At 35.8% G+C, this 25,917-nt stretch overlaps 1 protein-coding gene across 3 annotated transcripts in view; it reads left to right on the forward strand.

Moving 5' to 3' along the window:
- LOC150105700 (neuronal membrane glycoprotein M6-b-like) overlaps nucleotides 1-25,917 on the forward strand; it is a 126,125-nt gene that overhangs the window by 17,319 nt on the left and 82,889 nt on the right. For all 3 annotated transcript variants that reach the window (XR_016548453.1, XM_090394304.1, XM_090394305.1), the window contains exons 2-3: nucleotides 18,362-18,527; nucleotides 20,988-21,147. Coding sequence is in view for 2 of the 3 variants with exons in the window: in XM_090394304.1 (XP_090250430.1) it covers nucleotides 18,362-18,527; nucleotides 20,988-21,147 (326 nt within the window). In the remaining variant the exon portion in view is untranslated. The remainder of the gene's footprint in view (nucleotides 1-18,361; nucleotides 18,528-20,987; nucleotides 21,148-25,917) is intronic.

Raw genomic sequence — 25,917 nt, forward strand, 5'->3', positions numbered from 1 at the left:
GACTTATTGAGGGAGGGCACACTGCCACACATCACACTGTTTCCCCAACTACTTAATTCTAAAGCTACACACAACTTCTATCAGTATCATCTACTGCCCATCACCACCACCACCACCAACAGTCTTTTTGTCTGTAAACTGTACATGTTCTGATGGCCAATTTGACTGTGCGTGGGATGAAAAACCTGAGTTTCCAGGAGAAAAAGCCCACACAAAAGATTCCCCTCATTATGATGATTGAATTTGGATTCAAATTTGAGAATCGAACTCTCCATCTCAAGGATTGAGATGCAGAGTATACAGTGGATAGTTGGTAGGAATATATTATTGTAGGTAGAGGAGATAAGGGTTCTGGGAATGACTGTGGATAAGTACCTAAAAGGGCACATTGCTAAAATAGAGGGAAAATTGACATGTAAACATAAGGATGTTATAGTTCTCTTGTGTAAAGGATTGAACAGGTTACATATGAGTCTTTAATTTAATTTATAACCAATTAAGGGGTACAATGTACTGTTCTTCTACCAATTGTGCTATGGAGGTATGTTACGAAGTATGCAGTCCTTTCATCCCAGAATGATATCAACTATTGCCACCCTCAGTTTTGTATCATCAGCAAACAACTGACTATCTCTCCACCTCAGGTCTTCTATATCATTAATGTACAAATAAGCTATGTGACAGTGGAACTATTAAGATGTCTTCTGAGAGGTATGATGATAATGCTCTATATTTTCTATGTACAGTGAATTTCAAAGGAACATTAATTAGGCCTTTATTTACTTCTCTTTATATATTGAAAATATAATTCTTAATATAAATTAGTAGTAGATGATAATTTTTGTCATTGAGACCAACGACTACCCTGCTTATTTAAAGCCTGAAGTCAAAATATGTTTGATCTCAGGGGAAATGGATTATCTAACCCAAGCCTACTCACAGTACTGAATGTATGATAGGTTTAAAACCTTTTTGCAGGTAGGATTCACATTAAACAAAAAAAAATTCTAATTTTTTATTTGGTTGTAATACTGTTTTAGACAGATTATTAACGTGCTAGTACTTGATCTTTCAACTTTTAGTCAGAGATAGGAATTTGAAATCCTTGACTTTGAATGCTCTTTTGGAAACTAAGATATTTTGTTTTATTTTATGATTGTCCATATTATATTATATTTGAGACAGAAATTATATTTGCATTTTTTTATTGGTGTATTTCATCCTGGAGAAGTAAATTTTAATACTAGAGGGATAGGGCAGGTTCGAGGTTTAGAGGGTGCAAGAGGAGAACGTGTTCCAAATACCGGGTACTCTGGATGTCAATAAAGCTGTAGGACTGGATGGTATTTCACCACGAGTTTTGAGAGAATGTGCTTGGGAACTGACAGTGCCTTTAACCTGGCTTTTCAATGAAAGCCTGGCTTCGGCAAAGGTGCCAGGGAATGGAAGAAAGGTAAGATAGTGCCATTACATAAGGGCGGTAGCAGACTGGAAGTGTCTAATTATAGATCAGTTTGTGTGTCATCAGTAGTTAAGATCTTGGAGAAAGTAGTGAGGGACCGTATACAACATTGGGCAGATATGGGTAATGTTATCTGTGAGAGTCAACATGGATTTGTGAAAGGGTGCTCATGTTTTAGCAATATGCTAGCCTTTTATAATAAAGTTACAAGAACATTAGATGAGGGAAAGGCATATACTGCAATTTTCTTAGACTTAGTGAAGGCATTTGACAGGGTTCCACATGATAAGCTGATATTTAAGTTGCAGCACATGGGTTTGGATGTCAGATTGGTCAACTGGATTCAGGATCGGCTGTCTGATAGATATCAGAGAGTTGTGTATGGTGGGGGGCAGTTTCAAGGAGGCAGGGGGTTACAAGTGGGGTCCCACAGGGCTCAGTACTGGGACCTATATTGTTTAACCTTTTTGTCATTGGATTGCAGGGGGAAATTCATAAATTAACTGTGGTAGTCATGCGAGAAGATTTGAATAAGCTAAAGAGATGAGCAAATGAATGGGATGTCAGTTTAATGCAGCAAAATGTAAGGTCTTGAGGTTTGGGACACATCGATGGGATGCTGCATACTTTATTGGAGAAGATATACTGGAGGAAGTAGGGGAGACGAGATCTGGGGTTGATGATTGATAGAAATCTGAAATTCAATGGACATATTGCAAAGGTGGTGAAGGTAACACAGAGGATTGCTGCAATAATGAGAAGGATGCTAACTTGAAGAGATAAGAGTTATCATTCCGTTGTATAAGACCCTGATCAGACCACACTTAGACTATTGTTCTCATATTTGGTCTCCAAGATTTGAAGGGGATAATTTAACTGTGGAAAGGGTACAGAGACAGTGATAACAAAGACAGTTTCAGGACTGTACAATGTTAGTTATGAGGATCGACTGAGGGAATGTGGACTGCAAAGTTTGGTGGATAGAAGGCGAGGTGATATGATTGAGACTTTTAAACTGTTGAGAGGTAGTTACAGGATTGACACTGGGGAGTTATTTTGCTTGTTGAACATCGGGAAGGCGTGATGACAGGGGTCCCTGGAAGTTAGGAAAGGAAACTGTGAGCAAGAAGGTGAAGAGTGGTTTCTTTGCATGGAGGGTGGTTGAACTGTGGAATGCATTGCTTGATAGAGTGGTGAGAGTGAGAATGGTCAATGAGTTTAAGGAGTGGTATGGTAGACTTGTGTTTCCTAGGAAGGACCTCTCGCGATGAGTCTTTTGACTCCTTGGCGGCCTAAATAATAATAATTATTATTATTATTATTAGTTTAAAATATAAAAATTCTAGACAAATGTATAAAAATGTTAATTCTGCCATTTCAAATTTAATTTTGCTAATCATTTCATAAATAATTATTATAATAATAATAATTATTATCATTTATTATTATTAATAAAATAATTTAATAATTAAAGCGTAAAAATCTGATTTTATAAATTAAGAAAAAATTTGTAGAGTTAAACTAGGATTCTCAGTGCTAATTATTAGAAGATAAAAATTAAATTTTTATTTAAAATTTTAAAACTTTCGGTGGGCATTTCATGGGCTATTATTGTGCATAACATGGTACATAATAGCACTCATTACATGTACATATCAATATACTCATGTAATTATACCCTTGTTATCACTTTAATACATTTATATACTATAAATTATGTTCTAAATATGCAAAGAATATTTCATTTTCCTTGTCTGTTCATCAGACTTTTTTAATCTATCTGAAGCGAAGAATGCAGGTATAAGTTTCCATTTCCTCTGTGATTACAGTATTATAGAGAAAGCCTAATGTGATTGAAGAAGACTTACAAGTGCTCGGAATAACTTGAAATGTAATCATCTGCTTTGTAAATCAGTTATCATGTTGTTTCAGATGGAATGTTTCCTGGCTATTTGTGTTAATATTGACCCGAATTTCTTCAACAATGTGTTCAACTTTACCATCATTAATATATCCACCACCTGTTTTTTCCTTTTATAGTTATAAACATATGGAAAAAAAGAAATGTAAGTTCAGTATACTTCAGTATTTATAATTACTAACTGAATTTTCAGTTGGAAAATTTTATTTAAGCATTATGTAAATAATTTTAGATACACTTTTATAAACCTGACATGTGTCCTGTTTAAGTGTAAAATGCTTCTAGACATAACTGTATAATATGCTAATTCTGTTATTTTGTCAGCTTTCATTTTGAGCTTCACATACAATTCTGATTTTGATTAAAAAAAAAACAAAAAAAACTCTGTGCTTTTTAAGCTTGAAGCCTTTAGTTAGTTTAAATATTCCTTTCATACATTTATAGAAAGAGGAAATTGCTAAACAAAGCTCAACATCCTGTAGCTATTGATTTAAAAGAAAAGGATAAGGGAGGGACTGTGATAGTACAGGAAGTATATTTAAAGGATATGAGACTTGGAAAGAATATTTGTAATTTGCCGTAAAGCAAAATAAGTTGGCAGATAGTTTTACAGTGTGTCGTAATATAAATGAGTAAGATAAAGTACTGAATAATACTAAGCACTGTCATTTCCTGGGATATTTTCTCAAGGGATGTTAGGATACTGAGTAGCCCACTATAATCAAGATATTAGTAGTTTTTTCCTAAATTCTAGCAGTTCGGCGTTATTAGTCTTGTTTTGGTGTATTCTCTTTCATAGAATCCAACAGATCAATCTAACTATGTCTCTACCCTTCCCTGAGTAATTTCATTGTTATTTTTGCTTGAAATATTCATTTCTATTTTATAAGAGCCTTTGCAACTCACATTGTAATGATGGTCCCTTTGTCTTTTAAAGATCTGGGTTCAAATCCTATATAGGATATAGAGAACCTTTGAGGTCTTTCAACTAAAGTTACTCATATGGAAGTGGTAGGGATTTTACAATCCTGCAAAATACAACATATCAGACTCTGCAGATAGTTCTGCAAACATTTAACTAGATTTATATGAAGACAAGTATTTTATAACATGCCACTGAACCTAATACTAAGAGGAAGGAGAAGTTTATTTATTATCCACCTGTAAAGTTCTGGAAAACTATAATTCTATAAATAATATAGCATATGTATTATTTATAGTATATACCAAGTTTTTTTAAAGTGAATTGTATACAATTGAACAAAGATCTGTATTTAAGTTTTGTCGATCTGGAAAAGGCATATGACAAGGTACCAAGAGAGAAGCTATTCAATACGCTACAGTTATATGGTGTCCATGGGGCATTATATCAAGTAATACTTAGTCTTTATTTGAGTTGCAAGTCAGCAGTTAGAATTGAAGGAAGTACAGGAAGATGGTTTAATGTTAAATCTGGTGTGAGACAAGGATGTACATTATCCCCTCTGTTATTCATTATTTATATGGATCACATTATGAAGGAAAGTGGTATTAAACATGATATCAGAATTGGAGATGTTAACGTCAGCTCTTTGCTTTATGCAGATGATGTTATACTTCTAAATAAATCCGCTACAAGTTTGCAAGATTCCCTGACTAAATTGAATAACTGTTGTAATAGATATGGTATGAAGGTCAGCAATAAAAAGACAAAGACAATGAAAATAGGCAGAATCATTGAAAATGTCAACTGTGTTTTGAACGAGGAACCTGTGGAACAAGTAAAACATTTCAGCTACTTAGGCACGATTTTTAGTGAAGATGGTAAATTAAATATGGAAATAGACAACAGAATCAACAAAGCTGGTATGGTAGGACGGCAATTGAATAAATTCATATGGAATAAGAGAGAAATTAGTTGGACCACTAAATTAGCTGTATACAAGTGTTCAAACCAGTTTTAACTTATGGATCTGAGAGCTGTGTCAGAAGTAAAACACTTGACCAAAGACTAGAGACAGCAGATATGAGAGTCCTGAGAAAGATTAGAGGCGTGAACAGATGGCATCAATGGCAATATCATATTAAAAATGAGGATATTATAAAAGAATTTGACATTGTCAGCATCCAGGAATGCATTAGCAGAGCTAATCTCAGGTTGTATGGTCACTTGAAGAGAATGGGGGCGAGGAAAGATTAGCAAAACAAGTGTTCTCTGCCAGGTTGGCAGGAAGAAGACTCAGAAGAAGACCAAGATATAGGTGGATTGATACGGTACAAAGTACCCTAGACGATAGAAATATAAGATCTGATAATGTTGGAGTCTTGACAAGTAACAGACTAATTTAGAGGAAAATTGTAGATAGGAAGTTAATAATGATGTAAATTTTTCATGTAGTACTCTCATATCCTGTACACCCCTTGAGGGTACATGTCAGGAATTTGATGATGATAATTTGATATCAGCTTTCTTTCTGCATATCTGAAGTTATAACTATTTGTAGTTCTTGCTGAGTGTTGTCTCATAGCCAGCATTGCACACATTTTTCTTGTACAGCTGCATTGTACTGATATATTGTCTCATGAACCCAAACTCATGGTATTTCATAAATTGCATGTAATTACAATTCTGATATAGTTAACTTTGATTGTTATCATGCCATATGTGCACATTCATTTCTTTGCAGTGATATGGCATAATAACTGAATATGAGATAACCATATCAGTTTTGTAATCATATGTGCAATTTGGATTTGCTTTCTTCCATTTCTAGGCAGTAAATGATATTTAAAATTCCTTTCATACAGTTTGGATCACCATCCTGCTTATTGAAGGCTTAAAATGGCCTCATTACTACTACTTCTTCTCTTCAGGTATTAGGCCTGGTGGCCTGTTACAGAGGAAAAACTCTGCAGTCCACGTCCAAGACTGGCTAACTTGGCTATGTCTGAGAAATATCCTTAAGCTCCTCACATCGAAGACAAGAATCGAACCCAGGACACTCCTTTCCCAAGTGGCCTCACAAAGTACTATATTTGATCTCTGGAGCTGGATTCCTGGATTTCCTGATTCTTAAAAAATCCGCAGTGCTAATGTGCTGTAGGTTTGCAAACGTTTGTAGATGTGATTGTTATTGAAAAAGTGTGTGTACCCTTCTTCTCTCTTGAATGAGAAAATCTGACCAAAAAGTACAATATGACACTGGCATTTGACTTCATAAAATGTTTTGATGGATGTTTTATCAATGGATGCAGTAGATTTGGTGCTTTTTAGTAAGACTCTAAACAGATTAGTGGGATGAAGGTGACTCCTAGGTTCCTATTTTTGGAGGATCCAATTTGATATCCTATCCATATTGGTAAGAGTTACTACTCTCCCAGCCATAGTGCTGGTGCCTTCATAACAGGTGTGAGACTGTCAGTTCGCTTTGTTGAAATTTTTTCATAGTAATATCTCATTCTTTGAGATGACAGAATTTCATCATCATCATCAAATTCCTGTCATGTACCCTCAAGGGGTGTACAGGATATGATAGTACTACATGAAAAATTTACATCATTACTAACTTCCTATCCTACAATTTTCCTCCAAATCAGTCTGTTACTCCAACATTATCAGATCTTATATTTCTGTCTTGTAAGTCACTTTATATTGTATCAATCCACCTATGTCTTGGTCTTCCTCTGGGTCGTTTTCTTGCCAACCTGGCAGAGAACACTTGTTTTGCTAATCTTTCCTTTCCCATTCTGTTTAAGTGACCATATCACCTGAGATTAGCTCTGCTAACGCATTCCTGAATGCTAACAATGTCAAGTTCTTTCCTATGCCATTGATGCCATCTGTTCATATTCCTAATCTTTCTCAGGACTCTCATATCTGTGGTCTGTAGTCAAGTGTTTTACTTCTGACCCAGCTCTCAGATCCATCAGTTAAAATTGGTTTGAACACTGTCTTGTATACAGCTAATTTAATGTTGTGACTAATTTCTCTCTTATTCCATATAAATTTATTCAATTGACTTCCTACCATACCAGCTTTGTTGATTCCGGTGTCTATTTCCATATTTAATTTACCATCTTCACTAAAAACATCCTAAGTAGCTGAAATGTTTTACTTGTTCTATAGGGGTTCTCTATTCATAATGCAGTTGATATTTTCAATGCTTCTGCCTATTTTCATTGTATTGGTCTTGTTGTTACTCACCTTCATATCATATCTATTACAGCAGTTATTCAATTTAGTCAGGGAATCTTGCAGACTTGTAGCGGATTTTTTTAGAAGTAAAAATTCATCTGCATAAAGCAAAGAGCTGACACTAACATCACCAATTTTGATATCAGGTTTAATACCACTTTCCTTCATAATGTGATCCATATAGATCATGAATAACAGAGGCGGATAATGTGCATCCTTGTCTGACACCAGATTTAACATTAAACAACCTTTCTGTAATTCCTTCAATTCTAACTGCTGACATACAACCTAAATAAATACTAAGTATTGCTTGATATAATGTCCCACTGACACTACATAACTGTAGTGTTTTGAACAGCTTTCCTCTTTGCACCTTGTCATATGCCTTTTGTAGGTTTACAAAACTTAAATACAGATCTTTGTTATATTCCCATGATTTCTCAACTATTTGTCGTAAAGTGAAAATCTGATATCAAAATCTGACAGTCTCTATTTGGTCTGAATCCAGCTTGTTCTTCACCAAGCTTTTCTTCCACAATCCTTCTCAACTGTTTCTCAAGTATACTTGTATAAATCTTACCAGGAATACTCAGTAGAGAAATATCTCTGTAATTCTCACATTCAGTTTTATTTCCCTTTTTATATATGGGTACTATGAGTACTCTACTCCAATCATCTGGAGTTCGTCCCTCTTTCCAGACCCTCTGAACTATGCAGTGTAACCACTGTAAGACTTTTATACCTCCATACTTGAGCATTTCTGGTCGAATATCATCTACTCCTACTGCCTTTCCACATTTCAGGCTTTTTAGACAGACAAAGCAAAAAGGGAGGAGAAGTGTTATTGGTGATAGCAGAGGAGATGTGCCCATCTAGGGTGTAGATCCAAGGAGCAAATATTGACAGTGTTTTTGAAGCAGCATGGGATGAAGTGGAGGTGGACAGGGTGAAATGTTTAGTACAGTGGTGTTATAGATCTGGTAATGTGGAAGGCAAATTGTTCTGGCTAATAAGAAAAGGGTAATCATTATGGATGATTTCAATTATGGTAATATGGAATGGAATGGAATGAAGAGACAGCATCAGAAACCAAAGAGAATGAATTTCTTGAGTTTTTAAGGGACAACTGACTTAAGCAGTATGTAACAGAGGCCACACATGGATCGAGGGTTATAATTATCTTTATTGTTATGATTAAACGAAGTGTTACATCATCCTCTAGTTGGTGAAAGTGATGACCATTAAGCTATCACTTGAGTGGTGACCACCCACATGAGGACTTTTGTGAGAAAGGGTTATATATGGAACTATTGGGTGGGTGATTAAGATAAACTCAGGAGGTGGCTTGCAGTGATATCATCATGGAATGAGGAACTGCATGAGAAGGAAATCAGTGCCGGTCCACTCAAAAAGTATCTGGCAGAGGCAGTGACTGAGTGTATTCCAAAGGTCAGGAGATTAAATAAGGTAGATGCAAAATGGATGACTGAAAAGGTGAAGCATGTAATCTGGTAGAGAAAGGTATTGTGGAGGCAGCACAAGATGAGTGGAGATAATCATTTACATGAGGAGTACAAAGAGCAAGCTGGGAAGGTCACTTAGTAAGGGTAATAAAGGTGCATTATGAGCAGCAGTTAGCAAATGATGCTAAAAGAAATCCTAGGGAGTTTTTTAAATATGTGGCCAGTAGAAGGAAGAATGATTATGGGAAGATGATGTTGGTCAGTGATAATGGGAGAATGATAAACACTAAGGAGGATATAGTAGAGGTGTTTAATGAGCAGTTCATTAAAGTATTCCATTCTTGTGATTGTAACATGAGAGAGTGAGCAGGAGGTATATGGGGAATTGAGTAAACTTGATGTCAGCAAGGCCATGGAGCTTGAGGGAATATTCCATGGAGCTAACAACAGCTTTAACATACATTTTTAACATAAGTCTTAAATTAGCCCAGATCCCAAAGGAGTGGAAAGATGGCAAAATTTTTCTGCTTCATAAAGAGGGTGATAATACTAAGGCTTCAAATTATAGGCCAATCTGATTGTCTGGATTTGTGGACAAGGTGTTGGGGAAGCTAGTGAGGACAAGGACTCAGAACTGGGTGGACAACAGTTAGAATTCTCTTTAATGGACAGCAATGATTTGCTAAAGGAAGATCATGTTTTAGCAATCTGCTTACTTATAATAAGGTGACGAATACATTGGACAAGGGGATATATACCACAGTATATTTAGATTTTGCAAAGGCTTCTGATAGATTGCCACACGACAAACCAGTAGTTAAATTGGAACAAACAGAGTTGAATAGTAGATTAATGCATTGGATTGGAGATTGGCTGTCTGTTAGGTATCAGCAGGTTGGGTATGGGGGAGTGATATTCCACAAGAGGAAAGTCACTGGTGACATACCCCAGGAGTCTGTTTTGGGGCTGTTGTTTAATTTGTATGTAAATGACATTGAAAAGGGCTTAAATGGTGATATACAGTTGTTTGTAGTGATGATGCAAAATTGGGAAGAGTTATGAGAAGTAGAGCAGATGGTATAGCTTTATGAGTGTACCTAAATAGACTGTCTGAATGGGTGAGTGTGTGTGTGGGTATATCAGTTTAATTTTGCAAAATGTAAGGTTTTTGGGAAGCAAAGATGGGATACAGAGTATAGTGTTGGTGGGGATATTTTAGAGGAGGTGAAAAATTTAGGGGTGATTATAGATAGGACTTGAATTTTATGGACATTTTGCTGAAATTGTGAGGACAACACAGTGGGTTATGGGAATGATGCAGAGAACACCGATGTGTAGAAGTTAGGATGTTTTGATTCCATTGTACAAGGCTTTAATCAGGCCACATATGGATTACTGTGGACAGATTTGGTCACCTGGTTTTTAAAAGGGTGATGAAATGTTGGAGAGGGTTCAGAGATTGTTGACTAATTTGGTTTTTGGTATCTGGAATGTGGAATATGAGGACAGATTCATGGAATGGAAATTACAAAGCCAGTGGATAGAAGGAAGTGGAAAGATATGATCGAGATGTATAAGTTAGTAAGGGATAATTACCAGATTAACGTAGATGACATTTTTCATTGAATATCTGGAGATGGGTATACTGACAGTCCAACCCTGGAAGCTGTATAAGGTGGGGGTGAGGAGTAGATTTTGTCCAAGGAGAGAGGTGGATGATTGAAATGCATTGCCTGAGAGGGGGGGGGGTAAGCAGAGGGACAGTGAATGCATTTAAATCTAGGTATGATGAGCTGTGCATGTGAGAATAAGACCTTCCTATGGAGTCTCTTGACTCCATAGGGATCTGTTGATGATGATAATAATCTGCCCCCCCCCAAAAAAAAAACAATTGTTCTGTCATCATTATTGTAACATAATTCTTAATTTTTAAAATGCTTTTCTTTCTATATGAAAGACTTCATAATTATCTGCTTTCAAGTTCAAAAAATCTTCTCATTACTCTCACAGAAGTATATAGGATTATTTTTACTTCAAGCATGCTCATTCCTCTATGTGATAAAAATGAGTTGCCATTTCTTATAATAGTTAAGCTGCTTTACTTGAAAACAGTAAATCTCATACACTTGAACTGTGTGAGAAAATATGTACATTTTTTCATATCATATATGCATTTAAATTAAAGTGCAGTTATCATTTCCAATAAATAAATTTTTAATCAAATCAGTGCATTCGTTTAGTTCAATATTAAACTTACACATATATGCATATGCACAACATATGTAGTAACCAATCTATTATTTAAAAATAATAATAATTGTACTTCTTTCAACAAAATGTGTTGGTTATTATAAACACAAAAATGAAAATTGGCACAATCTATTTAAATACTGTAGTAGATCTATACATCTTATTCTTCCAACACCTTTTACCTGTAAGCAACTGTAACATAGCATTGTCTTAAGCATATTTTTGCAGCTCAATATGAATTAGCTTAGTATAATCAAATGTGTTAAAAGTGTATAATGCAGTTTCTTTTATAATATTGCTATTTAGCAAACACAGTTATCTTGCAAAGACAAGTCAAAGACTTGTCTTTGCAAGCTAAGTGTTGCATTAATACATTGTGAAAAGTGAGTCTAGCTCCACATCATGTGCTACTTACTTTCTTGTTTTCATACATTTTATTATTTGTCTTCTGTGTTAAATTATTATTTATGGATAAGTTATATAAATTCATCCTTCATTATGAACAATAAATAAATAAAACACAAACTGAATTGTGATAAGCTGTATTGTAGCATACATTTTAAACTTACCTTAAAAGGAAAGCTTATTTTTGTATAATTATATGAAAGACATATTGAGAATTACTTTGTATTGTCAACATAACATTTTTTGTTAAACATCACCTACGACAATATTGATATAAAGTAGAGTGATAGCTTTGCAAAGTAAACTTTTTTTTTTTCTGGCTAGTAGATTTCAGTTGTATTTCTGAAGCCTTGATAACAATAATAATTATGATTATTAATGTAATAGCATACTTGACTATTAGTATGTGACACCAAACAAAATATTAATTGTGCATTGCCTAGAGAATTTACTGTTTTATATATATTTTTTTACACAATCCAGAAAGTCATCTCTACAGACAAAACATGGAATTTTTTTCAGGTGACTTCAGGACTCCTATAAGCAAGGCAGTTGGCTCCCAGTGAATGATGAAATTCATCTCCCACCTAAAGACAATCACAAAAATCCATGCTCATGGTGGGATTCAAACTTGCAGCCTGTTGGTTGCAGAATGGATACACTAATCACGCTTCCAACCAGGTCAACATACGAGGGTGGTCTGAAAAGTTCTCGCCCTTGACCATAGATGGCAACACTATCTCTCTATGTTCACTGGGTTTCTACAGATGCCATATGGTCACTCTGATGCCCGATGATGTTCCACACCAGGCCTCGCCATGTAGTCCTGTTGTTTGCTTTTCTGGCAGCCTCAACTCTCTGAAGATCAGTCACTCCACACATGCCATCCATCCATCTCATTGATGGTCTACCCCTGCCTCTTTTTCCAGGAACTTTACCTTCTATTATTGTTCTGAGAAGTCCTCCTTCCATCCTTTCTATGTGTCCAAAATATTTTAACTTTCTTCTCTTAATATCCTTAAGGAGCCTTAAAGTTCTACTAATCTTTTCTAACACCCATTCATTTGTACGCCTTTCAGTATATGATATCCTCAACAGCCTTCTGTAACACCACATCTCAAAAGCAGATATCCGTTTCTTATCTGACTTCTTTAGGTTCCAAGTCTTGCATCCATAAGTCGCTGTTGGAGAAACAACTGCATTGTGAGGATTTTAGAAACAACTGTATCTAAAATCCTCAACTTTGTTCCAATGGAGATAGATCCATCCTTCCAGATTTTAGACAGGTCTCTGACTGTTGTTTTAGCCATTCCTAACCTTTTTCTGACATCTTCTGAACAGCAATTCTTCACATTAATAATGGATCCCAGGTACTCAAACTTGCTGACTTCCTCAATTCTTTCTCCATTAAGATACACTTGTTTTTCAAGAGCTTCTCTGTTTGTTTTTCCTTTGAGAACCATGATCTTTGTCTTGCTAGAATTGAGTTGAAGTCCTCTGTTATTACTGAACTTCTTAACTTTGTCAAGAATTGGTCCTAGTTTTCTTCCATGTCATTACAAAGGAGTACTGTATCATCAGCATACCTCAGATTACTGATCAATCTACCTCCTATCGTAACTCCTGTCCTGAGCTCATCCAATGCTTCATGCATGATGTCCTCTGCATATATACTAAACAAGTGAGGAGAAAGTAAACATCCTTGTCTAACTCCTTTTCCAACTTGAAGCCAGTCAATCAATCCAACACCTGTTCTTACTGTGGCTTCTTGCTCCTTATACAAGTTGGCTATCAACCTGATAGTTTGTTGAGGAAAAACCCATTCTTTTCATTACTTCCCACAGTTTCACATGCTGAACACAGTCAAAAGCTTTAGAGTAGTCTAAGAAACACATTACCAGAGGGAGTCTGAATTCTTTATATTTTTCTATGATCTGTCTAAAGCAAAGGATCTGATCTCTGGTGTCCCTACCTTTCCTAAAACCTGCTTGTTCCTCGGGCCTCAATCCTATTTAGCATGATCTTTAATAAAATTTTGCTTGCATGAGATATCAAACTAATAGTTCTATAATTCTTGCATGCCTTCTTATCACCTTTCTTGTGTAGTGGTATGGAAACTGACTTCTTCCAATCTCTAGGCCATGATCCTGTCTCCCATATCCTTGTAATCAATCTATGAAACACTCTTATCCCTCCATCCTCTGCTGGGATTTCATCTGCACCTGGGGCCTTATTGCTGTTGAGCTGCTTAACTGCTCTTTCAACTTCATGCCTAAGTGGAGGAGGTTCCAAATCAAAATTTTCCTGGTAAGAGGGCTCCACATTTTCTTTATCCACTCTGCTGTACAGTTCCTCACAGTATTCTTTCCATCTGTTTTTGATTTCCAACTCTTTTGTTAGTAATGATCCATTCCTGTCTTTGATGACATTCGATTTAGGCTTAAACTTGTGCTTTAAGTCACAAACTAAATAAAACATCCTTTTATAATTATGCCTTCTCATCTGGAACTCTATTTCTTCACATTTATTAGTATAGAACTTTTCCTTGTCCTGCTTGATGGCTCTTCTGATTTCTCTATGTAATCTCTTGTATTCTTCGGTTCCTGTGTCTCTTTGTTTTTCCAACCGCCTTCTTTTGATTAGTTCCCATGTTGAATCTGATATCTATGGGTCTCTTGGTTTTCTTATTGGGCCGAGATATGTCGTCGCTGTATCCTGTATTATCATCTTCACTCCTTCCCAAAGCATTTCTGGTGAGATTTCCTCATTGGTCTCCAAAAAATCATCCAGCCGAGTTGATGTTTCTTCTGTGAGTCCACTAGGAATTACTCTAACATCCAATCTAATGGAATGTGCTTGACCTGGAAGTTTTCGGAGTCTTAGTCTTACTTTGGCTCTTACCAGCTGATGGTCTGTACCACAATCTGCTCCAGGACAAGTATGCACATCAGAGATGCTTGTCTTCCACCGCTGGAGAGCCAGGATGTAATCAATCTGGTGCCTTGATCTATCAATGTTAGATGTCCAAGTATAGGTCCGTCGTGGATGTTTCTGGAAGCAGGTATTGGTAATAACTAATCTGTTAGCACTGGCAAATTCCAACAGTCTTTCACCATGGGTGTTATGTTCACCCAGACCAAACATGCCACACTCCGGCCTGACTCTCATACTCTTTCCCTCTTTTGCATTTAAGTCTCTTAAGATGTACAGTATATCTCTCCTTGGTAGGCAGTCCAAAACAGTTTGTAAGTTTTCATAGAATTCTTCAGTCTCTTCTTCAGGCTTATCCGTGAGGGGTGCATAAACTACCACAATTGATACATTGGTAGGCTGAGCCTTAAGTCTAATGGAGAGTATGCTATCATTAATGGGATTATAACCAAGAAGGCTTCTTGCCTGAGCTGTCTTCAATATCACAGCTACCCCATGATGTTTTGAGTCACTGACTTTTGATGGAGACTGTAATATACTTCTCGAACAGGACCCTCTGCCTAAGCCCTGAACGCGGCTCTGATTATTCTGCACGACAGCCGATGCAGCATGAGCTGCATTATTAGGCACAATCATAGTAGCATTTTGGCAACACTATCTGCAAGGTTTTTTTTTTTTAAGTTGGTACATCTGTCATAAGTATCTATGTGAAATTGCAAGTCATTCTATTAAGTAGTTTGTTTTATACAGCTGTCTGAAGCAAAAGAGCTTCAGTATCCCTTGAAATTAATAAAATTAAGTATTGTGCGGTTATAAAATTCTTTGTAAAAAGAAGGTTTAATGCCAAAAGAAATTGATTCAAAGTTCATAAAAGTTTATGGGCACTCTTTTCCTTCGTTTTCAACAATTAAGAAATGGGCTGCCGAGTTTAAACGTGGCTGTACCAACCTTGAAGATGATCCATGTGAAGGATGTCCAAAAAGTGTAACAACACCAGAAATCATTGATCAAGTACACAATATGGTATTGGATGACTGGCAAGTCAAAGTGTGTGAAATTGCTGAGACTATAAGCATTTCAAAAGAATGTGCAGGATATATTTTGCATGAAGAATTGCATATGAAAAAGCTTTGCGCAAAATGGGTGCCACGCTTGCTCACAGCAGATCAAAAATGCACTCGCATGAAAATCTCTGAACAGTGCTTGGAGTGTTTTAACAAGAATAAAACTGATTTTGTGCATCAATTTATTACTATGGATGAGACTTAGATTCACCATGTCTCATCCGTCCTACACACCGGAATCCAAACAGCAGTCAAAACAGTGGATAGAAGTTATTCAGCCCAAAGAAGACAAAGTTGGTTCCATCAGCAAGAAAAGTCATGGCATCGATGTTTTGGAATGCTAAAGTCATTTTGTTTATTAATTATATTGAAAAGGGTAAAACAATAACTGGGGAATATTATTCCAATCTTTTAACCACACTAGACGAAAAATTTGTGATGAAAGACCCGGTTTGCATTTTCCCATTGCCACCTTTTTGGCAATGGGAAAATTAAGGGATCTGCACTATGAATTGTTGGAACATCCACCCTATTCCCCAGATTTGGCTCCCTCTGACTTCTATCTCTTCCTTGCTGGTCAGCATTTTTCTTTGAATCAAGAGGTGATTGCAGCTGTCGAGGGGGTATTTTGCAGATCTTACTGAGAACCACTACAGGGACGGGATAATGGCACTGGAGAATCGCTGGAATAAATGTATTAGTCTTAAGGGAGATTAAGTTGAAAAATAAAAATAATTTTGAAATTATAAATTTGTTTTTTCATTGTTAGGCTGAGAACTTTCAGACCACCCTCATATACACTAGTAGTATTCTTAATAAGAAATAGTCAGAAAACTCATTGTTGGAAGATCCATTATTCATCATCCATTATCCATTATTCATCATTCTATGTGAAATCTTGTCAAATGCTTTTGCATAGCCCAGCAATATTACCGAGCAGCCATTTCCAACTCCATTGTCACTTTATTATGAAAAGTAAGCAAATTGTTAAGGCAAGATCTACCCTTCAAAACCATGTTTTATAGGTAGATCTATAATTTGCTACTTCTGTCTTGGAGCCCCCCCCTCCCCCTTTATGCAGTAGAACTATTGTGCCCTTTTTCTGCGCCATTGTCACCTTCCCACTACTGAGGTTTAAATTAAACAAGCTTGATCAGAGGAGCTGATAATTCCTCTTACACATTCTCATAATACACAGCTGATATGCCATCTCATCCAATGGATGTGTTTGCATGGAAGTTCTGCAATATTTTAAGTACCTCCATTTCTCCAACCTCTATTCTCCCATCTGTCAATGCCACATCTGGCATTGCAACATCACCACCTAGATAGCACACACCCTTGCAAAATGCTCACTTAGTATATTGAACTATTTGGTTTGCTTCTGTTATCTCCCCACTATCAGCATTTTTAAGTTATTCTTCCACAGTCATTCCTCCTTTTACTTGCCATAAAGTGAAAGAACTCTTTAGGATTTCTTTTGGCCTCATCAACTATCTTTTATCTTTCTCTCATAATTATCTTTGGCCTTTCTTACCATGCAGATTACCCTTCTTCCTTGTGCCAATCAACTTTTTCTTTGTCTTCAACTGTTGCTTAATGAGGATATTCATTCATCCTTCTCTGACTTAAGGTATACATTCTGATACTGCTTTCTTCAAACACTACTTGACTACCTCCCATCCACCACCCTCTCTTCCCTTGAAATTCTTATGCCATGGCTCTGCTGAAAGCTGACTCATAAGCTTGTCATAATAACATGCTTTGTAATTGCAGATGTTTATTTCTTAACAAAAAATTCTCATGTCTGGCAATCTTCCAGATCGGGACTTCATGATTGCTTTTCCCAAGTGGAGGCAGTGTAGCTAGATTGGGTATTAAGCTCTCTGATGCTATGATCAGATTATACTCTCAAACCTTGTGTTCCCTCCATTACATGCTGCCTCAGGTAATTATCTCTCAGAAGCTATATAAACTCCATTTTCTTTCCTCCCTGTGACCATTCCTTCTCCCAGTTTATGTCCCCATTGTTGAAATCCCCTATAATAATAATTATTACTTCTGCACTTATTGTGCTAATTTGCCAGTGTATATCATGTACATTCTCCCTTATACCCCCTAAATTATATGGCAAATTACATATTTATCCTATGGGCCTCTTTCTCAAACCAGATAGCCTCAAATGAACTGCCTTCTAAATTCCTGATCCCCTGATGCACTTCTCTTTTTATTTACATATATCTGGAGATGGGCACCTCAGTCATTCTTTGTCACTGACAAAGAATGACTCAGGTGCCCATCTCCATCAACATTCTTGATGTAAACTGTGTTTAATAAACAATGTAACAGAGATAAAATGATTGACTGATTGAAAAGTGATTTGTTCAAACCTATATTACAGCAAGATTTAAAGTTTTCTCCACTATAATTGGTCCTGATTCAACTAAACATCAGTAAATATCATGATGTTTTCTTCCTGTTGGACATAATTCATTCACTTAAATTATGACTGAAGCTTTAATTGCTTCAGTCATAATTTAAGTGACTCAATCCAGAAGTCAGATTTCATTTTTAATTTGTCTGGTATCTAAATGAATTAAAAATACCAATATAAAGTATATTTAATATATTTGAAATTACAGGACTTTTAATTATTTTCTTGTTTTGATTAATCTGTTTTATATTTTCCAGCCTGTTGCAGCTCATGTGTGAAATGCATGACACGAATTCCTTATGCCACACTTATTGCAACGATCCTCTGTTGTACTGGTGTAGGTATATTTTTGGGATCATTTTATCGAGGCATTGCTTTGACCCTTCGAATGTTTGAGGAAGTGTTCAAATTTCATTTCTACTGGTATGCTTTATTTTTTTAGCATTATTAAAGATGATAATTTTAGCTGTTTTAATGCTCTTTATTTCTTATAGTGGATAATAATTGATAATAAAAGAACATATTAGATGCTGTAGTAAATTAAGGCAATAATTCAGTTAGATTTCAGTGCCTCAGTAGCCAAGAGGCTTCCATTTGAAGAGGCATTGGCTAGACAGTAGAACTTTTAATCTTGAAACCTCTAAGTTGAAAAGCTAGTTCAGTTTGTACTACGTAAATCTCTGACAGAGAGAAATTCCTCCAAGAGAAAACCTAAAGGATCATGGACATGGCATTCTCCAAATAGCTCAACAGCTGAAATAGATTATATACATTTCAAAATAGAAAACTCATCCAGAAGACAAAATTGTTTAGCTATTGAGTGATCATCTTGCAAGGGTATATCATCCAAGTGAAGATATTATTACGACAGAGGTGACAGGAACTGAAGTGAAAACGAGCAGTAGATGAGGGTAAGACATACACTGTCATTTTTTAGATTTTTTTCAAAGGGATTTGATAGGGTGCCACATGACATGTTAGTTTGTCATGTGGCACCCTATCACATGATAAGTTAGTTTTTAAATTGCAGCATATGAGTTTGGATATCAGATCAGATTGGTGATTGGCTTTCTGATAGATATCAAAGAGTTGTATATGGGGGAAGCAGTATTAGGGAGTAAGAAGATTATAAGTGGAGTTCCACAGGGTTCAGTACTGGGACCATTACTGTTCAGTCTTTGTCAGGGAGATGTTCAGTATTTGTAGATAATGTGAAACTTGGGAGGATTATTAGTGAGTGTGCTGCTGTTTTGGCTCTTGGAGAGGATTTGAATAAGATGGACAAATGAATTGGGATTCAGTTTAATGCAACTAAATGTAAAGTTTTAAAATTTGGGATCCACAGATGGAATGTTTCATACTCACTGGGTGGAGTTATACTGGAAGGAACAAGGGATCTTGAAGTGATTGTGGATAGGAATTTGAAATTCTGAGGATATATTGTGAAGGTTGTGAAGACATCTCAAAATTGCTACAATGCTGAGGAGGACAATGACCATGAGAGATAAAAGTGTAGTGGTCCCGTTGTATAAAGCTTTGATCAGACCACATCTGGATTTCTGTGCTCAGATTATGGTCACTAGGATTTGAAGAGGGTGAAGTAATCTTGGAGGGGGGTGCAGAGATGGATAACAAAAATAATAATTATTATTATTTATATGGATACTTCATGGAGTCAAAAGACTTATCACAGGAGACTCACTCCATCCATTAACACAGTACCTATCATACATCTCCTTAAACCTATTCACTGTTGGGGCACTCATATACTACTCTCCAAGTAAAGAACCTAGCCTGCAACTAGTTTCTTCACTTGATTATTAATTGGTTTGTAATTTGCTACTTCTGTCTTGGAGCCACCAGGACTGTACAATGTTTATTATGAGGATAGACTGAGGGCATGCAGACTTCAGAGTTTGGTAGATAGAATACAAAGGGGAGAGGATATGATTGAAACATTTAAGCTGTTGAAGTGTTATTATTGTATTGCCACTGAGAATATTTTTCATATGATAGAACAAAGAAAAGGACCAAGGACAAGGAGCCATCCTTGGAAGATACAAAAGGAAGTAGTGAATAAAAGGGTGAGAAATATGTTTTTTCATGGAGAGTAGTAGGAGCATGAAATGCATTCATTGTCTGAGAGGTTGGTGAAAGTGCAAACAGTGGAGTCATGTGACTTCATGGAGGTCAAGAAAAAAATAATAATAAAAACATTAAGATAAGCAATAGTCACCAGAAAAAGCAGATTAAGAAGTGTTTGATATCTTATCAAAACTTTTTTATTTGATCAAAATGTGATGTTTTATAGCTATATGGCAGTGAAGCATGAACAATAAGAGGAGGGGTAGATAATCACTAGAGATGAAAATGCAGTAGAAATGAGATATGTGAGAATGACAACAGGTAATATAAGACTAGATGAAAAACTAAATAAAAACATATTGAAAGAACTAAACCAAACATCAGTAATGGACACAGTAGAAGAATACAGAACTAAATGGAAAGAACACTAGAACGAAAGAAGAGAGAAGCAAACTAATGAAACACTAAGCCAAAACTGAAACAGGTCACCTGACCTAAATCCATGAAGAGAAGAGGAGACATAGTTAAAACTTATCCACAATCAAGTTACATATGTATCTAGAATCAAGCTGGATATCTCATAAAGTATATTTAAGGATTTCTGGTTTCATTCAATAACAGACATTAACTTTTCATCCAAATTATACTATACTTCCTGTTAGTCACAGAAACTACTATTTCATACTGTTATTATTTTATTATTTGTACGTTCTTTAGAATCTGCTTTAAAATTTCAAGTATTTCGTTCATTGTATGCAAATTGTATTATTCAAAATATACATGGAGTATTTCTTTTAGGTTAAGTGATCTTCACATAATGTTCATTGTTATTGGTGGAATAATGGGAGGTCTAAGTTTAATTTTATTATTCGTTGGTTTCCTTGCAACTGGTGCAACAAGAGAAAAGATTTATAAAGGTTGGAAAGCAAGGCTTGGAGGCAGGGTGTCATGTGCAATAGTAAGTATTTTATTTGTTTAAATATATTTTTTTGATAATAATGCCACTTCTTTAAATGAAGTGCAACCAGTCCTTAGTATAGTACTTAATACTCAACACTGAAACCAATTTATGACCAGTAATGAACCAGGAAATTAGTGTCTAGCTTTCATCCCCAGGTAAAACTCCAGCTTTCTTATTTGGAGGCTTGAAGTAGTTAATGTCATGAATTTCAGCTTCTCTTTCCCCCCCTTTCTACAATGCAGTATGTGTAATATTGTAAACTTTCTGCTTTGTCTTAATCTTATTTCTTATAGGCTTTGAATGTCGTGAGATGTTGAACGCCTTAATTGTTGGCTGTCACCATTTGTAACATTCTACTATATCTCATTTCTCATGCTCTGTAGTCTAATAAATTTGTTTTTTGACTGCATCAGTCAGACTACTTATTGAGTGCGAGATTGTAAGATTCTAAGCGGAAGACAAAGCTGATTGTTTTTGCTCTCTGCTGACTTTAATCTTTCACTTTAAATCGGTCATGGCTTGAACTTTATCTAAGATAGGTACTCAACTTTTCATTACTCAGTCATATGCAGGTTCAAATTTTTGGGGAATAGTGTATTGACAAAATTAGTCCAATGTGTTGTTCACACTCTATTTAATTCAAGAATTCTTATTATACAGCTCAGTCCACATTAACATATTTACACAATTGGATCAATCACACTTCATATTTACTTAAAGAATTCTCTAAATTAGGTTTAGTTTCCCTACGCTTCTACTCTTAAAGCCTAAATGCAGTTTAATAAACCTTACTGGTCATACTTATACAATTTGGACATAAAGCACACCTTGACTCATTAACTTATGCTATCTCATAGAATACTTTTCTTATTCTCATAATATCTGCTTACACAATTTTGTCGTAATTATTTATGTCATCACACTAGATTATGAACAGAGCCACACTAGATGTGAATCGTTCAGAATTGTTACATATCTAAGTACTTACAATTAGCTGCAATCTTTGCAGTACTCTCACTCAGCACAGTCCATTGCACAAATCTTTTGTTCTCTTCCTTTCTGCTGACTTGCTCTGGATCTCTCACCAAACTTCTTCTTTGTTTGAGTCATCGATAATTCTGCACCCTCTTGAACCCTTAATTCAGCGACGTGGTGGCACTGATCACAATGTGAATGCTTCCCATGATGTCAAAGATTCTTTTCCCTTGGCAGCAATGAGCAGCTCTTTTCTTACAAGGTGTTCCAATGATTGACAACAGACTTCTCATGGCGACGGACCCAGGGAACGAAAAGGTTGAGAAACCTAAGACATACGATGCTTCTCTTTTGATGACTGATAGTGGACTTCATGTGGTGGCAGATCCAGGTATGAGAAGGTGAAAACCCCAAGGCGAAGTTCCTCTCAACGCTGAACCTTATAAAGGCCCGGACTTCGTGTTGTATGTATGCATGCATCTCTGAAAACTTCCATATATGGTCAAAGATCAACATCTGGACATGATGACATCACACTTAGTGTGTCTTTTGAAATTGCCATATATATGGCAATTTCAACATGCATTTACATCGTTACATAGTAACATCATTACATAAAAAAGGATTTATAGTAATAATGCAAACAATGATGACATTTATGTGTAATTTCCTAAAGAAAAAACTTGTTTTTTTTTAATTATGTGCCAATTAATTGGGAAGCCTACTTATTCCACATTAACAAAGACATTTATTTATTATTATTATTATTATTATTATGTGACACCTCCAGGGAGTCCAAAGACTCATCGAGGGAGGGCATCTACTCTGTCTCCACCAATCAACCACTACAACGAACTGCAATTACACTAATGGCATCTACCGCCACCACTAGTATTTTCACAGACAATCACAAACATCCATGCCCATGGCGGGATTCGAACCCGCAGCCTTTTTGGCTGGAGAGCGAATACGCTAACCACTTGGCCAACCAGGCCGGCATACTTATAAGTTGCCACCTGACTGCAGAAGCCTCTGTATTTCAGTGGTGTCAATAATGCCCTTTGGTTGGAGAGACCCGAGTTTGAATCCTGTCAAGGATGCAACGACAAGAGAATTTTCATTTGAAGGTGAGTTACCAGTCTCATATTGAGCCACCAGGATTTTTTTCTCTCTAAAAATGGGGTTTTTCATCCTGCAAAAACAAAGTACTGGCCATAAAATAAATAAATAGACAATAATACACTGGCCGCATAGTCTTAGTTGGTTGAGCCATAATTCCAAACAGTAATGAGGTTTCTTCAATTAACATGAAAACAATTGATGGCCTCTAATATTCAGACTGAAATATATGGCCTTAAATAAGTAGTATTATTTATACCCCCCCCTTTTTTTTTTCATACTAATTGAACAAACAGTCACTATCTAGCAGCCAGCCAAGTAGTGTGGTTTGTATGGAGAGAGCACCATTGAGGCTAGGTTGTGGCTTAGAAACTTTGTGGATATGTTTAGAGTATCTCTCCTCTCACTGTTTGTTTCTTAGCAATTTATTTTACTTCTAAAACCTACCATGATATTAAAATCAAAAATAATGTCTGCTTCAATTAGAGAGGGGAAAAAAAACTGCCTTTAAACAAAACCCTACCAAAATAATCACTCTTCTATGTCACTTCCCACATTTGTGGGGATCAGTGCTAACTTCAATGCGTGCAGTACCTACAAGCATCTAGACCTCACATTTCAAACAAACCTCAAATTGCAATGCAACAACCACAAGCCCACCTTAACTATCCAAGTTAAGGTGAATTGTGTTTTCTGAAAACCTCCTTGCTCCATTGAGTATCATTCATCTCCTGTCTCTTTACCATTTCTAATTCTGAAAATCACTTTAACTGGTTATTTTTTGAAGCTGAATTCCCTGCGGTGAAGTTATCCTTTTTTGATGAATTTAATGTCTACAACTCCAGCTGCTTCCCTTTTTTTTCTAATTCCACTGAAATGCTTATAATCATAAGTGCTAAAGAAGGAAAATTTAAAAAATATACGTGCATGGTAAATGTCATGATTAAGAAACCATAAATTTAAAACATGGAAAGTATTCATCAATTTTCTGATATGTAATTTTCTGAAATCCCTCAAGGGATTTTCAGGCTACTATGACAGTACTATGTGATAAAGTTTACCTTATTATTAATCTCCTGTTGACAATTTTTCTCCAAATTTCCTCTAGCAGCTATTACCTGTCAGTACTACAGTATTGTCATATCTGACATTTCATTCTTTTAAGGCACTTCTGAACAATCTACCTAGATGTTGATCTTCTCCAAATCCTTTTCCTGCTGTCTTGGCATCACACACCTGTTTTGCTAACCTTTCTTCTTCCATTCTGCTTAAGTGACCATACCACCTTAGATTAGTCCTGCTCACTCATTCTAGAACACAAACAATGTCAAGTTTCTTCCTAATTTTTGATTTATTAAAAAGATTAAAAATTATAATGTTAAAAACAATATTAGGAAGTCGTTCCTAATTTCATTTTTAATATGATTCTGCCATTGATGCTATCTATTCAAGTTCCTAATTTTTCTCAGAACTTTATCTGTGGTCTCTGATCTTTTCTCAAGTGCTTTATATCTAACCCAACTCTCAGATCCATAACTTAAAAGTGGTTTGAACACTGTGTTGTATACTGCTAGTTTAGTATTTTGGTAAATGTGCTTAAATTACCATGCACGTATTACATCTTAATGTATTACATCTCTCTCTCTCTCTCTCTCTCTTCCCCCCCCCCTGCCCACACACAAATGGCAGGTTAATTTTTTTAGAAGTAAAATCTTAAAAGGAATGTATTTTCTTTATTATCAGGTATTGCTTATGGAGTAAAAGAATTCACAAACCAGTCTCTAAACATATGAATAATGATCCATGCTAGGATGATAATACATATATACAGGAAGCCTAGCTTTACTGATTCTCTTGAATGCACAGGAATTTTAGAATAATAAACAAAGGGGATTTCATCTGTAATGTATCTTTTGCTGCTTCAATCAGGCATTGTTTTTTTCTTCTCTGGAAGTTCAAGTGCATTTTTTTTTTAAATTTGGAGTCAAGGGTAAACAAGTCATCTATATTAATATCAGTGTGCACTGTAGTTCTCTTTCTGTATAACTTATTTTATTGCATCTGTAAATTCATTAGTTCCTTGCAGCTTCAGCAGTCACTTTAATTTCATGAAACTGCACATATTTCTGAAATCTGTTAAACCATCTCGGTTGGCACCAGATTTTTTGGCTTCCTTGAGATACTTTACTTTCACATCATTATAAAGACTTGTTGCATTTTGCTTGAATACTTTTTAACTTAAAGTAATGCACCTTTGTATCTGGTCTTCCATTCATGTGATTAAAAGCTTTCACAAATTGCATCAGAATATTGTTTTGTTATAATAGTGAATTTCAGGTGTGCAGATCTTTAATGTCTTTAACGTGAGCTGTGCATCATCGATTATATTCAATCAATGTAACCAGTTTAAACGCATATGATAGTCTTGCAGTGCTTTGAATACTTCATACTTCTTAATCATAAATATCCAATTTCATCTCAAGATTAATTCTGTTATGTTTATGAATGGGTGCACTACTCATATCACAAGTTTTTTTACTTGCCATTATTTAATTTTGTAAATCACAATAAAAATAAAATAAATAAATAAAGGATAATACTATAGCTGCCTACTCAGTGTGAATGAGCCTGTTGTGGGTTTAATGATATGCTTTTGGCACAGCTGTCTCCAGA

This window comes from Typopeltis vanoorti, chromosome 6, assembly GCF_054136105.1.
Source record: "Typopeltis vanoorti isolate ZY-2024b chromosome 6, IOZ_Tvanoo_1.0, whole genome shotgun sequence".
Classification (NCBI taxonomy): Eukaryota; Metazoa; Arthropoda; class Arachnida; order Uropygi; family Thelyphonidae; genus Typopeltis; species Typopeltis vanoorti.